Source organism: Copidosoma floridanum, unplaced genomic scaffold (assembly GCF_036245765.1).
Source record: "Copidosoma floridanum isolate Cflo_tuat_1 unplaced genomic scaffold, Cflo_Japanese_pri ptg000030l, whole genome shotgun sequence".
Classification (NCBI taxonomy): Eukaryota; Metazoa; Arthropoda; class Insecta; order Hymenoptera; family Encyrtidae; genus Copidosoma; species Copidosoma floridanum.
In genome coordinates, this window is record NW_028321907.1 from 6,886,027 (window position 1) to 6,901,945 (window position 15,919).

General features: G+C 36.8%; 1 protein-coding gene across 1 annotated transcript; it reads right to left on the minus strand.

The window, feature by feature from the left end:
* Positions 1-509: 509 nt before the first annotated feature.
* Positions 510-2,573, minus strand: LOC106646942 (uncharacterized). Its single transcript, XM_014363174.2, has 3 exons — positions 2,209-2,573; positions 942-2,140; positions 510-840 (listed from the first exon to the last, which is right to left on the minus strand). The coding sequence occupies exons 1-3, from the start codon at positions 2,571-2,573 to the stop codon at positions 749-751; spliced, it is 1,656 nt and encodes a 551-aa protein (XP_014218660.2). The 3' UTR covers positions 510-748.
* Between the last annotated feature and the right edge of the window lie 13,346 nt (positions 2,574-15,919).

The following is a 15,919-nucleotide window of genomic DNA, read 5'->3' on the forward strand; positions in this document are numbered from 1 at the left end:
GCTCGCACGTTCGCAAAGTATAAACAATAACAAACGACCAGATCGACCGTACCTACGTGTGGGCATCAGTTGTATACGTGTGTTATGTCGAGTGAGCTTTTGTTTTCTCGCTTGATGGTATACGTATACACTGAAAGTCTGCACGTTATAACGCGAACACAGCGACAAAGGAGCAAACTCTCTCTATCTCGCGACGATAACTTTCCTTTTCTCTTTCTACGCGGCCAATAAAAGTTACCGTCACCCGTGAACGGAATTTCAAGTGGCAACACATCACTGAATACGTACCCACGCCATTGCACAGTGCCAAAAGGGTCTTGAGATGAGGGAGATATGCGTTTCACAATTTATACCTTGGAAAAAAAAAGAGGGTAAATGACAATGTATGAATTACGATGCCCTCGTAATTTTGTATAATTTCGCAATTACCGTTGGAACGCATGATATCATGGTTACGTATATGGTGTTTATTTGATGGGTGAGCAATAACGTAACAAATGAGAAATAACAATGGTTTTCAGTGTTTTTATTGTGGTCAAGTTGAAATTAAAAGTCGATTGGCTCGATATAGTCACGCAAACTCGTATAAATAATCTCGTTTTGAATCCAGAAAAGTTCATGTGAGCTGTAAAAGTCATTTTTTGGGATTTGATCGCAAAACAACAAAAAATTCATTAATCAACAAACACCGAGAAAAGTGGGAAAATAGTGTATACACTGAAAAAAAAAAAAAAAACAATTTTCATTCTCAGTATTTCAACTGAATACTTTCGCGAACGACCACTGTTTTGGTGATGACGATCGCCGGTACCTTATCTGCTACGCGTTGTTTTTTAAGACCTGCAACATAAACAGAAAACAATGTACGCGTAACTTGAAAATGAAAAATAAAACAAACTACGTCCGTCGGGGAAAATACTCGAGAGTATAGAGGTACGAACCCTTTCCTCCAGCTCGCTGGCGAGGCGAAAAGATCCCGCGCAGCTCTTTGACCGACTTGATCGGTGAGCTGACAAAGCCCAAGCTCCTCCTGTTCATGATCGCGGACTTGTTCACCTGAAGCTTGCAGACGGACGGCACAACCGGCATTTTGGACCCACGATACTTTCGGACGGTCACGAACCTTGCCCTCGTCGCGATCGGCGACAGCGACGACGTAGAGGAACAAGAGGACGATTCGATCGCACTCGCGGATAGGCTGCGCCGGCGACGTCGACGTTGGCTGTTCCGGCGCTGACAAGGTGCTTCGAGCAAATCCGTGAAACAGGTGGAGGGAGAGAAAGACGCTGGGCAATCCGAAGTGGAAGCCGATCGCTTGTGCACCGCGTGGGTGTCGGCATTGTCACCGGTTGCGTGGCGGCAGGTAGCCTGGAGGTACACTTTTGGCTTGGTCGTCGTCTCGGCGCTGCGCTTTATCGGGGTCGTCTTCCGATGGAGCTGCGGTGTCCCGACCAGCGGGCGCTGGCTCTCGGAAATCTTTGTTCCCGCTGTGGCCAAGGAGCGCTTTATGGCGGCTACCTTGCCCTTGGGGACAACGGAAGTGTTGTAGCCGCTACTGTTGCTGTGGCCGTAACTGCAGCTAACTCCGCTGCTGCTTGTCGCTGAGGGGCTGTTCTTCCACCTACGAAGGTCCAACGGTTGCGGTATAGGTTTTCTGGTGACGATAGATCGCAGCGGCCTCCTCACGGTGGGCGTGCCAGTGGGGACCTGTTGTCCCGGGGACCTCTCAAAGGCCCTCTTCAATTCGGAAACTCTGCCGGTGGTGCCGAGCAGACTGGGCGAGCGCATCCTGATGGGGATGAGACTCGGAAGGGGCGAGCGGTCGCGACCACTCTGGAGCCGCTTGATCTTCTTCGTTGCCGATTTCTTGCCGCGCCTCGATGCATCGTCGATCGTCGAGGAGGAAACTACCTGGGAGGCGTCGTCGCAGATGGAAGCAGCTGGGCGTGGACTAACGTCGACGTTCGGAGTCGATTGGGGCTGGGAGTCCATCGTCAAGGAGTCAAAGTCCTTTGCTAATTTATCGAGCAGAGCCCCAGTGCACGAGTTCCGGCGCGGCGAGAACGTGAAGATGGCGGGCGTCGGTCCTCCGTTGGTGCCGGCACTGTCGGCTTTCGGTGCCGAGACACGGGGACTGCAGCTGCAAGGACAAATCACATTAATCGTTTCTCAGAATCGAAAACAGCGCGTGTGAGCAGGTAAACTCACCTGGTTAGCGATGGGACTCGATTGTTGGTCGTGGCCTCGGGCGAGCAGTCCAAGAAAACGTCGGGGTCGCCTTGCAGTGCGTCCAAATTGAGGTTCAAGATGTTTGAGTCCTCGGTGGGACTGAGGGAGACCGGTGTCGTGGCGCTGTTTCTCTCCTCGTTGATGGTGGTCAAGAAACCGGTCAATTGGCGGCTCTCCACCTCGGCATTTTGCAGCGGCTTGGTCGACAAATCCAAATTCATCCCGGCAAAGATGGTCGAGTGCAATCCGCTGCAGCTCCAAGACTCGTCTTCGGCGAAGCTCTCGGGTTTTTTGATGATACTTCCCGCGCAGATGGTGCTGTGCCTACTTTTCTGTACGCTCATCTTGATGACCGGCACCAGCTTGAGTATATTACTTATATCACTCTCTCGTACCTTTGCTTATAACTAAACTTTTACACCAAAACGATCACGCGAACTTTGCGATGGATGTCCATCAGCTAAATGTATACAAAGCTATGAACCAAAGTAACAAGTAGTAGGTATGTAGTATATTTGTATCATTAAGGCACTGAAACAGGCTATGTACTTGTATCGCTCGGTGCCGGCAAAGTTTACAAACAAACGTAAACGTAAAGACACACACTAGTAGAAATAAATGTTAAAGGTTGTTCTTAAAATAAGAGCACCTCGTAAGTACAACGAAAATGGGTAAAATCATGCAATATGGAACGATTGCAACGTGGATTCCCTCGTCATGGATTTTTTGGCAGAAGTGGAGCAAATGTATGTAGAGCTGTGTACAGGATTAGGGAGGAAAAATTATTATATCGTGTACAATTACCATGTACTCGAACACGCATCATCGTTGACAGAAACCACAAATGTCTGTAAGTTGGACCCCATATATATACGTGGCGACGATAGTCGAGTTGAGTTGAAAGGGGAGAGCTAACACAGCAGTGGCTTCGAGAGCTGCACAGGCTGGGGGGGGGGGAGACAATGGTACAGCGTACTTATACACATCTGCAGAGCGTCGAAAGGGAAGCTGTGCCGGGAGGAGGGGGGGGGTGCTGTACTGCGGCCCAGAGACGCGGGAGGGAGGGAGGAAGTTGGCAGCCGCAGCAACCGATAGTGCACGAGGGTGTATATAGAAGGTATATTGGCCCTGGAAGCTCGCCTGACTTTAGCGCCAAAGTCAATGTAAAATCTCTGCAGTGTAAGCGAAAGTTGGGCGTGAGTTAGTGCTGCATGGTGACATTACAGTGGAGTGCACGTATAGGTATATATATGCCATAGTCGATCATCAAACGCTTTTCTTCTTCTTATTTCACACGCATTTAATTTTGGTGCGATACAATTCTTCATTTTGTTCGTACCCGTCGGCTACTACATTTTACGTTGCAAGTATATTTGCTTGTTTCAAATTTTTTCGTCACCATTTGTCATAAAAATCGGTTTTCTTTTTTTTTTTTTTTTTTTTTTTCTCTACCAACAAAAGGAAATGTAAATACGAGGCAAAGAGGATGTACGATTTAGGTTCTACAATCATGTGGGGTGAAAAAAAAAAAAAAAAAAAAAAAAAAAAAAAAAAAAAAAAATGCACTTGCACAACAAGAGTCGAAAAAGATAGAGAGACAGCCACGCACACCCGTATAGGCAAGACAATGCGCTCCAAAGTATACACGAACTCGGTCGCATTAATTTGCGGTCCACGGGTGTACGTATGTACAGATATGCAGCGCGTATTCGCCTCCTGCCTAATTTCACCCTCTCTCTCTCTCTCGTCGTCACCTTCCAAAGTGTATACGTAGGTACCTCCTCCCCGAGCTAACTAAACTCTGCAGCTTTCGTCGGCTTCGCGTCTACCGGGTCTACTCGTCACGCCCCAATTATGGCTCGATGAGTCGCATACATGACGTATACCATGGCCAAACAGAACGCTGCTCTCATGCATCACACCCCCCCCACACACACACACCCACACATACATTTTTATTATTGCTTTTATTTTTCAATATACGCTCATCAGATTTACCAAAATACCCAACGATGCTCGCTCGAACGAGTGAAAAACAAAAAAATTAAACAAAATAAATAAAAAAAGGATAAGTACACATGGGTATGGCTATATACAGGGTGCCATCATAAATACGTACGTATTTTATATTATCATCTCGTCTTATCTGTCTTCGGGGGAGGGGGGGGACTCGGTTTGTCCCTTATCTTCGCGTACCTATATAATATAGCTCGTCGTATGTCAAGATAAAGAGAACAGGGCGTTAAAATGAAGTCTATACCTATACCGCTGCGACGATGATTTCGATGATGCATTGTACTGCACTGTACATCTACACATGCACGTAATTGTATTTTAGTATAATTATTCCCCGAAAGTTTGAAAACACCGTGTAGCTGTTGTATACCCATGTGGGTTTGGCGGCATCCAAATAAAAAAGGCATCGTATAGGTGATGATGATGGGTAACTTGCAGTTGGATGCCCTTTTTGCAGGGCCGTGACCCATCATCACTCTCGGCCCCCATGTAACATAATTATATGCAATACTGCGATTGTACCCCAATTTGCCGTGTATATTTGTAGATTCGTAAATCTCGAAAGGAACGAAATAATAAAAAAAAAGGAAAAAAAGGAAAAAAAAAAACGAGATTTTACAGATTCGGGGTCGCTTATCTGCTGCAGCTGGGGTGGTTTGTTTGGATAAAAGATACACAATGGATGTATACGATGTGGTATATAGTTAGGGGTGCCCCAAGTGCACCAAAAAAAAAAAGGAAAAAAAAGGAGAGGAGCCCGATAGAGGACACAAGGAGTACAAAGCGGGTCAGCGGGTGAATCGCATAATGTCAGAGGAGAGTAGGAGGCAAGGTGGGAGTGGCCCCGGAGGCGCCGAAAACGAGACGAGAATATCAGGGGCAGCAACTCTCGGGGCACGTATACAGTACCTATCTCTCTCTCTCTCTCCGCCACTCGACACTCTCTCTCTCTCTCTCTTTTTCTCGCTACACTACCATGTATGCATATACCTACATAATATACTGTATTGCCTACTCGTGCAATTTACTCTTGGCCACGCTATTGTCCTTGGGACAGAAGGGTAAGGGGTGGGTGGGACGAAAAAAATAAAATAAAAAGCTTGCAACAAGCCCTTTCTTCTTCTGTCCACAAAATCCACTCCTGCCTTGGAAAGCCTCATCCCTAGAAATGCCGATCCTACCCTGCTCATGTCTTGCACGCCACACACAATATGTACAATGTCCTCAACTTGCAAACCTCTTTTTTTTTTTTTTTTTTTTTTTTTTTTTTTTTCCCCACCCCCGACACCGACTGAGTTTTTGGGCGGGTCCTCCACCCTCCTTTTTTTCGATGAGGCAGGTTTTTAATCGACTCACTCCGTAAACCTCGGCTGGCAGAGGCAAGAGCCGAGCCAGTTGCTGTCGGTGTCTATGTTTTCATGCAGGTTGTGACTATTGAGCTGCTGGATGACAATTTATTGGAAAACCCCGGGGTTTAAACATACGTGTAACGCAGCTGTACTCTTGCGATTCGGAGCTTTGCGCATATACGTATATTACACGAGATACGTCCATTAACCATACAGTTGTGCCTATATACATACACATTTCGTTGGTTATACGATGACAGATGGAAAGGTCCCTCTGTGTATTGGTATGACTAGCTAGCTCTCTCTCTCTCTCTCTAGGTAAATAACATTTTTCAGCTCTCAGCAGCAAGAACAAAAGAAGAAAACGCTAGCTGGTTGAAAGAAAAAAAAAAAAAAAAAAGCTCGCTAATGGCAAATATTCCGTCGCTCCTCTGTCTCGTGCTTCGCAAAGGGCGTACCTTTTCTATCCTCTAGACCATTTTTTTCCCTCCACCTTATATACCCGTCCCTTGCCGACTCACCCTTCAGTTCAAGTTTACGCGAATTTTGCGAGTAGATTTTTTTTTCTTTTTTTTTTTTTTACAGGGTTATATGTTTCTTTGTTGGCCCATTATTTCTCGGAAAAGGCTAGTCACACCTGGAATGTGGGACACGCGATGGGTATTTTTTATTCTTTGTCTTTAAAAACAAACTTTAATGAGTGACGAGCGTCTACAGCCATACGATTTGGTGTATAATACATGTTACCATAATTATCCGTCTGTGTCCGACTTTACCTTCCCGTATTCGGTACGGTACAGACGTATACCTGTTTATACATGTGTATCGTGCGCGAAATCGTCCAAATCTTATATTTCAAAGGAAAAAAAAAAAAATCTCTCAACTCGATCATGCGCGCGCGTGAAGAAACATATAACCCTGTAAAAAAAAATATTATACCTACCACTGCTCAATGGACACCACATTTCGGTATAATTTACTTTATGAATTGGCGCGTTTTTGTTTTTCATCCTTGTGTGTATAGGTGTGCGATCATTATCGATACTCCTTCCCTGGTAATTACTCGTATCCATTTGTTGTTATCTGATCCACGATAGACTTTCACGAATCCTTTTTTTTCCCCCGATTTATACGACCTTTGAGTTTGAATGTTATTTTTATAGCGAGGAGAAACGTGTAGAATTGTTACTATGAAGCAGCTTAAGATTACAAACGCGATTAATTTTTTAAACATTTGAAAATCGAGTTGTATATACTTGGACGAGTAGAAAAAAAAAAAAAAAGACAACAAAGTAGAAATGTGGGAGGGGGAAAGGGTTGCATTTTTATTAGAGAGATCGATGCACAGGGAGAGAGTTGAGGGGAGAATTAGTATTTTTTTTTTTTCCATCACGGGATTCGGGTGAGAGTAGACAACGAGCGTGTGTGTGCAGCACCAGCCAACTTGCCCATCTTTTTTTTCCACCTTCTGCTGTAAAGGGGAGGAAAGGTACGGATACAGATACTGAAAGATACTCGACAAGGTAAATGAGCGTGTTTAAGTTAATCTCTCGCGAGTATTACGATATCTTTAGGGTGCGCTTTTTTGCAAAAGCATGTTTTTGTTTATTTTGGGAAGGGTTTCGTCATCAACTTCAAATAAAGACTTTTCCTTCATAAATCGGTTTCGTAACAGTATACTAATAACAATACAGCATTTCTCCGCGTTGCTTCGTACTGGAGAATTATATTTTTACTCGAAATACTTACTTGCTCATCTTGTTGATGTACTTCCGACGAAAATTAACTTGTTCGCAGGAAAAAAAAAATTACGAAAATTATGAAGAAAACATGACCATACAATCGGCTACTTTTATGACATTGCTTGAAATTTTACATTCGGTAAAATTAAGTTATTTCTTTTTCAATTACTAATATGTTTATATTAAAAAAAAAAAAAAAGAACGATATTTTTCACATCATGTTATGATGGGCGAGGATGCGGGAAATCTTAAATAAAAGGGCTGGAAATGAATAAAAACTCGTAAATTAAGAAAGGTAATTCACATACAACTGTTTATTGAGACATGTAGAATACATCTGGTCATACACAAAATCTTTGACACTTTAAATCAAGCTCCTAGCTCGAAAAGGAACCATATATTTTAACGCTGTTTTATTTTTATTTTTCATCAAATTCATTGTTTATAATCATAATGTTTAACTACGTTCACACTAAAATTAGGGGGCAGGGGAAACTTTTTCGTTTATAATTGCGGAAACATTATTTTAATAAAAAAAAAAAAAAGAAAAGAAGAAAGGAAAGCAAAGCAATTGGTAGCTGAATAATAGTAGTTATAATAATGCAGTTTACAATAAAAACAGGAGTGGAGTTTTCTTCCAAAAATTAAAAATATTGATTATCCATATAAACTTATAAATTACGAAAAAATTAATTAAGTGCAAAAGAATTCGGTCCGTTAAAAATGAACATTATGTTCATGAATTCCGTCCGGGAGTTTTTCTCCATATAAATTGTGTTTATTGAAATATGTGTTTTATAATTATTTTACTTTTTTTTTTTTTTTTTTGTTCCTTGTCGTTTTATTATCTTTATGTTTCATTATATCTTATATATCATCACTGTCTTTTGTATTATTTGTTTTCTCAACAACATCGCCCTTGCTTTTCTTTCATACTTTTGTTTTTGAGTAAAAGTTGAAGAAAATCAATCATTAAAACATAATAATCACAATAATAAAAAAAAAAAAAAAAAAAAGTAGAATTAAAAACCTGTTGTACTGATGTTTATTCGCGATGTAGAAAAAAGAAGTGAAATTTCGCTGTCTCTCGCTTGCTTTCTCGCTCGTTCGCACGCACAACTCTAGTTTTCGTAAATTATTATTTTTTTTAATCATTACAACATGTAGCGCTTTCTGTTACTTTCTCTTTATCACTCTTACGCATCATATGCTAAAAATTGCGGAGTTGACACGGAGCGTGGCGCACGAACGTCTTTCGATTATGCAATGATTACGAAACATTGGTTCATATTGATTAATTTTTTTTCTTTTTCGTTCATATAATTTTTCATCCAAGTTTCATTCTTTAACTGTGTTAATTTTTTTTTTTTTTTTTTTTTTTTTATTCTCGGTATTACACTGTATCGTCGTCGAATGTATCTTGCCTCTATATGTGCATATATAATAATAATAATGTCGTGTCTACATTTTTTTTGCTGCGATACCTGTTTATTAAACATGTTATTTTTCATCTTATAATCAAATATTAAAAGCCGCAAGAGGTATAATAATAATAATAATAATAGTAATAAAAGAAAATATACAATAATAATCGCACAATTTTTCGCTAATCATTTTTTTTTTATAGCTTCATTTATTTATTTTTTTTGTTTTTTTTTTTTTTTTCGTTTAAAGTAAAACCTCTGCTATGTAAAGAATTAAATTTTTTTTTTTTTAATCATTTTTCCCTAAAATCCCAATTAATATATATTTCCATCGTTAATTTTTTTGCTAAATATTTCCGATTCATCCTCGCATTCTCGCTTTTTCTTTCGCTCGCTCTCTCGACTTTTTTTTTCTTTATAAATCATCATCATCATCATCATCATTATCATCATCCTTCATTAATTATATCGCTAAATAATAACATATCACTTCACAAAAATGCATATCCGCAGGAATATAATATATAATATATTTATGTATAATTAAAAAAAACTCGCACGCTTCTGTTCGCATGCCATCAAAAAAATATTAACGTAAATTTATAATCGTGTCAACGGGCCCACGTAATATTATAATAAAACCACGTTCACGCGCGTGAGAGCGGAAACTACAAAAAACAAAAAAAAGAAGAGTCTTCCAACGCGTCGTTTGCTTGCTGTTATTTTTTGTTTTCAATATATTCGGCATTTCGCGCTTATCTTTTCTTATTAATAAATTCCTGGCAATCTCTCTCTTTATCCTTACTTTCATCTCACCCTCTTTAATTACACAAAAAAAAAAATATCGAGAAAAATGATAATAAAAAAACAATAATAAATAAAATTAAAAAAACAGTTTTTGCCACATTACATGTTACAATTCACCTATTACATTATTATCCGAAAATACGTTTTTTCTACGTGTGAGTGTGCATATACAAGCGAAACATATAAAACATGTCACAGATGGTGTATCGCGAATCAGCTCAAAAATAATTAGTCACAGGGCAAACGAAAAATCAAAACGATCAATGGCTTAGCCAGCGTACCGTGTCCATGTGTGTACACGTACTAACCATACATACTCGTACAACAACTTACAGAAGATTCAAAGAAAAAAAAAAAAATCATCACAGTGCACAATATGTTAAAATTATGCAGTCCACAACGATCACAGCCACGCCATTTTTTTTTTCTAAAGTCTACATTACACCAACAAAGTATCTATAATAATAGTTACGATTGAACCTTCCATTTCCTTCACCGAGGCATTCACCTTCGCCAAAAAAATGAACAACGCCACTTTAGATTTAATGTTTTTTTTTTTTTTTTTTTTTTTTCTTTCTTTCGTTCCAAATTTTGCGTCACACCGTTCTAAAGAGCCTCCCCCGCGAAAATTTGTTGTTTTTTTTTGTCTTTTCTCTCTATCTCTCTAACTATCACAAATAGTATACTACTAAAAAACAAAAAAGCAGGCTATAACAGACGCGTAGTAATATAACAAGAACAAAAGGGGGAGGCTCGGTAGATCCGCGTGAGAGAGTGACGTGTGTTTTTGTGTCGTCTTTTCTTAGAAGGAGAAGCGGCCTCGTTTTTTTTCTGAAGGCGGGTGCCTCGGCACGGAAAGAAAAAAGTGCAGTGGCTCTGATCGCTGGCAAACGCGGGCCAACTATATTTTTTTTTTTTTTTTTTTTTTTTCTCTTCCTCTTCTCTGTCATTTCGTTCACTCATTTATTCATTATTATCCTTTTTTTCTATTCATAAAGCAACTTTACACGTTTAACGCTAGTACACCTATAGATCAGTCTAAAGTCTCGTGTCACCGTGAACTGCTTCCGCCATCGTCAACCCCAGCATTGCTTAGATGTGGCAACCCTAAGGCTGTTTATTTTTTTTTTTTATCCTTGCTCTTTTGCAAGCTCATTCCTATGATCTCGCTCTTAAAATGCATTCGAAAACCTTTTTGTCTCGCTCTCACGCTCTTTAATTAACTAAACTCCAATTTAAAGCCAGTACAGCATACATCGAGTCAGAAATATTTATAAATTTTTCGTTTTGATTCGCAACGATTTTATAAAAATTTCTTTTTTTTTTTTTATCTAATTTTTCAAAATTTTTTAGCCGAATTATCAAAATACGCAGATTTTTTTTTAGAAATAATCACAATTTGCCAATCACAAAAAGTTTCTAAAATTTCGAAGTAGAAAAATAGTCGAATTTGGATATCTCGAATCGGTGTATATATATATAAGTAAAGCTCGAATTTCGTAATGTTCTTTTTTTTTTTAAAGCTATAATTTGTCAAAAAAACGATCTCTTGCACGCTCTTTCCAATTCACATTTCCTCTTTCTCTCTCCTATATGTTCTTCCACTCTTTCTCAGATCGCTTGTCTCGTTGCAGCATCGACACACGCCGTTAATTTTATTACAATTTTTTTTTTACGTTTAATATCAAGTACAAATTTTGAAAAGTTAAGTTTTTACTTCGTTTACAATCGTTTACATATTGTGTACAATTTAGCTCAAAAAATGCATTTACGCCTAACACGATTACATTATATTCAAATATACGCGTTTCAGTTTTTTTTTTAATTTTTTTTTTTTTTTTTTTTTTTCAAACTTTTTTTTTTAATGAAACAATCATTACCATTCATCTCCTTCCTACCATCCGATGTTTCACTACACTTTTCCATCTCTTCCTTAATTCTTTCTCGCGTTTTTTCTTCTTTCTCTCATTTCAGACAAAGACCAGAATTTTTTTTTATGTTTGTTTTCGTAATATTTAAATATTCAATTTTTTTCACAAAAACCCACTCAATATATTAGCGAATATTCATCCTTATCGTATTGTGTTAATATTAATGTTATCATATTCTCGAATATTATGCTTTTATATAAATACAGGGAGGGGAAAGAATAGGGAATACAATTTTCTTTTCTCCTTTTACAGGGAAAAAGTTGACAATACAAGATTAGGAAAAGAGGATAGGTATTATCCAAAGTATACATGAAATTACACAAGAAGGGTACGGTGTGGACAAAGGGATGGGTTGGGATGTTGCCTAAGTAGTTCGAGTATTCAAAAGAAAAAACGTAAAGAGAAAAAAAATTTTTTCGCCTTATTCAGCCATCAATTTTTACGTTGCATTTTTTTTTTTTTTTTTTTTAATTTTTTTTTTTAAATCAGCAAGTGTTTCTGCGACGTGTTTTTTTCGTCATTTATTTAATCTTCCAATTATCTATGTTGTGTGGGGCGAAAAATTTTCCGTTTCCTTCTTTTTGCCTTTTTTCTGATCTCTTTCGCGCTTAAACATTAAACGCACTCTTCCGTAACTCCATACTTCTCTTTCACTATCTCATTAAACTTTCCGTTTCCCTCCATACGCTTCCTCTTTCCTTTTTCGAAAAATCGATTTTTTTTTCTTGTCACATTTTTCAAAATTAGTTACAGTGACTTAACTGTTTACACCATTTACTTCATTTTTTATCCTTATTCGTTCAATGACTATTGCCTATTTTACCGAGTTACAATTCAAATTCATCGTCGTAATCGCCGTCTTATTTGTTCTAAAACTGGTTAATTATTCTCATTATGTTTGCCTGCCTTTTCGATGTTTCGGCCGTTCGAGTGTCGATGTATCGATATTATTCTTTAAAAAAAAAGAAAGAGGGATTTGGAAGTCCAATATTGAAAAAAATTATTATCAACTACTAAGTATACAAAAAAATATCATAACTACACGATCGTCAAGCGCATACGCTTAAAAAAAAATTTTTTTTTTAATTAGATTTAAGATTATTTTTTTGCCTTCAACAAATTATCCTTGCAACATAACAATAGGGCAAAAAAAAGTATCTTGGAAAAAGAGAGAAATCGGAATTATTGCGCGCACGCTCGACGTCGGCGAGGGAAGAAGGAAAAATAATTAGTCCTAGTTACAAAAAAAAAAAAAAAAACAAAAAAAAAACTTGTATAAAGATTAACAAAATAATGCTCATAAATAGTAAACATAAAAAAAGAGGCTTCGCGAGCAACAGCGATCTTCGCGTGTCCAAACAAACCCTTTAAATCTGTCCTAAACAACTTCCGGATCTTCGCTTATCTCTTTACAAAGTCAATTTTTATTAATCAGTTCAAAGGAAACCGCCATTATCTTATTGTATTTGGCATATTTCCCTTTGAAAAGTTTTTTATAATTATTTTTTGTTTGTTTCAACATTTAAGACTCAATCGTCGCACATCGATATAATTTTTCACTTTTTATTGTTAATCATCATCATTCATCGACTCATGGCATTTTGTATTTTTGTCTCTCAATTGATTTTTACTCTCTCGACTACTTGACAATCTCGCTCAAATTTTCTTTTTTTTCAATTCGTCAATTATAACATTTTTCGTTTGTTTTTTTTTTTTGGTGCGTCTTGGGCTGACAATGTAAGCGCTGCACATACGAAAAAATTCGTTATTTATAATCATTCACAATGTTACATATTTTCTTTTTTTTCCCACAATAGACATAATTAAAAAAAGTCTTTTGCTGTACAGCTGATTTACGCTTTTGTAACAGTCTTGTGAAGAAAAAATGTAGATGCAAATACCGTGCGGGTAGTGATAGATATTCAAGGAAAGATATTATTTTGTCTCTTGTCACTTTTTATGTTCATTTTTCAAGTAAGCACAAACTATCCAGTCATTTTTTTTCACTTTCTATATTTTTTATTGGTCGCCGGGGATTTATGTTACTGTTTTCCAGGTGAGAAATAATCTACTATTGAATGCAGATTTCTTGCTTGGTTACGATGATAGTCACATATTTGTATTTTTCCATTTAACTATTGTCTTGGTAAAATCATGATCACGTAAATATGATGAGATACCAAATGGTATTGTTGTGATGTATGGATATTTCTGTTTTGGACAATGGAGTTTGCACGTTCGTTTCTCTCTTTTGTAATTGTGTGCCCGAATTTCGTTGATTTCAGTTATTGATAAAAGAAAAGAAAATAATGTAAAATGAACGTTTAACGCCTTAGTCATGACTTGGATTTCATTAACTTTATTTCAATCTCATATTTTTTTGTATACACCACGGATATTATTAATCGTAATTATAATCATAATCAAATTCGTTAACATCGTAAAAACGTCATTTTCCATTTATTTTTTATATTATTAGTTTTCACATTGCCATCGTTCGAAGAAAAATCATTATACAAAGAATAAAAGTAATAATTGGATAATAACTATTAAAAAAAATTATTGAAGCTTCAGTATAAACGCAGATAATCTCCAGAACAGGGGGAGGGCGCGTCTAAGCTCTCCAGGGACAAGGGACCAACTACAGCCCGCACTTATAACTTTCTTATTAATTAACTAACAGGCTAACAATAACAACGAGTCAACACTAAAAAAAAAAAAAATAATAAATAAAAAAAAAAATATTTAAAAAATCGTGTCTACGTGTGCGTGTGTGTATTCAAGTGTAAATGTGTATTTTTAATTTCTTCAATTATTAGTTTAACTTTTTTTGTTACTGTTATTACAACTTATTATTATTTATTTTTAACCTGTTTTCGCAAGAATTGTGAAATTGTCATAATTTTTTTAGTACCGCTCTTTTTTTCCTTACGCACTCTTACACTTTTGCTCGCTCGCTCACGTTCTTTTTTTCTTGGCTATAGGTTACGCTTTTTTTTTCTTTTTTTTTTTTTATAATTTTCACACTTTTATATAACGGCCTATTGTAAATTATGTTTTTCGCGATCTACGTTTTTTTTTTTACCCATAGCTACAAAGTAACGTCTGATATGTCTTAGAGAATGATTTTTTTTTAATAATTGTATGTTAACTGTAATAACATTTTTTTTCTTCATATTAACAAAAAAATGTAGCTGTGACACTTAATTTTCTTTCATTGACAATAATAATTTTTTTTATAAATTAAAAAACACGATTAACTAAACGTTATTGATTCATTCCCTAATTTTTATCAGATGTTAGCGTGATGAAAAAAAAAAACAAAACAAAAATTATTCGGTTAATACAATATAAAAAAATTTTCAAAAAACGTAGATCACTAATTTGCTGCACCGAATTGAAAAAAATTTGGTATTATTTAAACTGAAATACATCTGAAAAAAAAAATTTAATTCAAAAACAACAATACGTTGCTCGGCAAATTAAAAACTATTTTTTTTATCAACCAAATTTTTATAATCGGTGCAACGGCGATAAAAAAAATGCAAGTTAGGGTGTCGCGTGTATTTTTACAATCTGTGATTATTATTATTATTATTCGATTTTGGTGTAGCCTATCGTCATTATTTTCCCAATGAAAATTCTGCCTTTTTCCTGCGATCCGACCGAATATTTTCCATCTTTTACAATCAGTTCCAGTCTCTTACTTTTTATTCAATCCCAATTCTTTCATCTATTATTTCAAAGTTGTCTTTCTATGGTGGGTGTGCATCGAAAATACTATTGCAATTATTCCAGAGGAGTAAAATTTGTTTTTTTTGTTTTTTTTTTTCAACTTCATTTTTGGTATTTACTTTTTTTTGGAAAATATGTTTCATTGTACTGACCGTACCAAGTGAATTTTATTTTTCTAAAAAAATATCAATATAGAACAAACAAGATTTTTTTTTAAATATTCAAAAAACATACAAACAACACGAATAAACAGCCGTCGTGACTGCATTCGACACTATTTTCAATATATATATATAATTTTTTTTTAAACTCGATGGCGCACCTTCTTGAAGTCTCTGTGTCTCTCCTGCCTCGCGAAACTCGACCAACAATCTGTTCACTTTCCACATCCAACAAATGTATTTATTTTCTATCGAAAGAAACGCGTCTCGAGAATTTTTTTTTACCATCTCTACAACAAAACAAAACTTAACTTCCATCAAACGTTAGAATTGCAAAAAAAATTTCCGTCTAGCATCGAAAACAAAGAGAAAATTTTGAAGACGAGATTTCTCGTTATTCGGATACTGCGTGCCCTTTTGTTCAGCTTTTTTCCGAACGAAAAAAAGGTTTTCATCACTGTTTTTTTTTTCTTTTTTATTTATCGTACAAGTGGATTTTGTGCTCTTGTTCCCTCCAAAATCGAG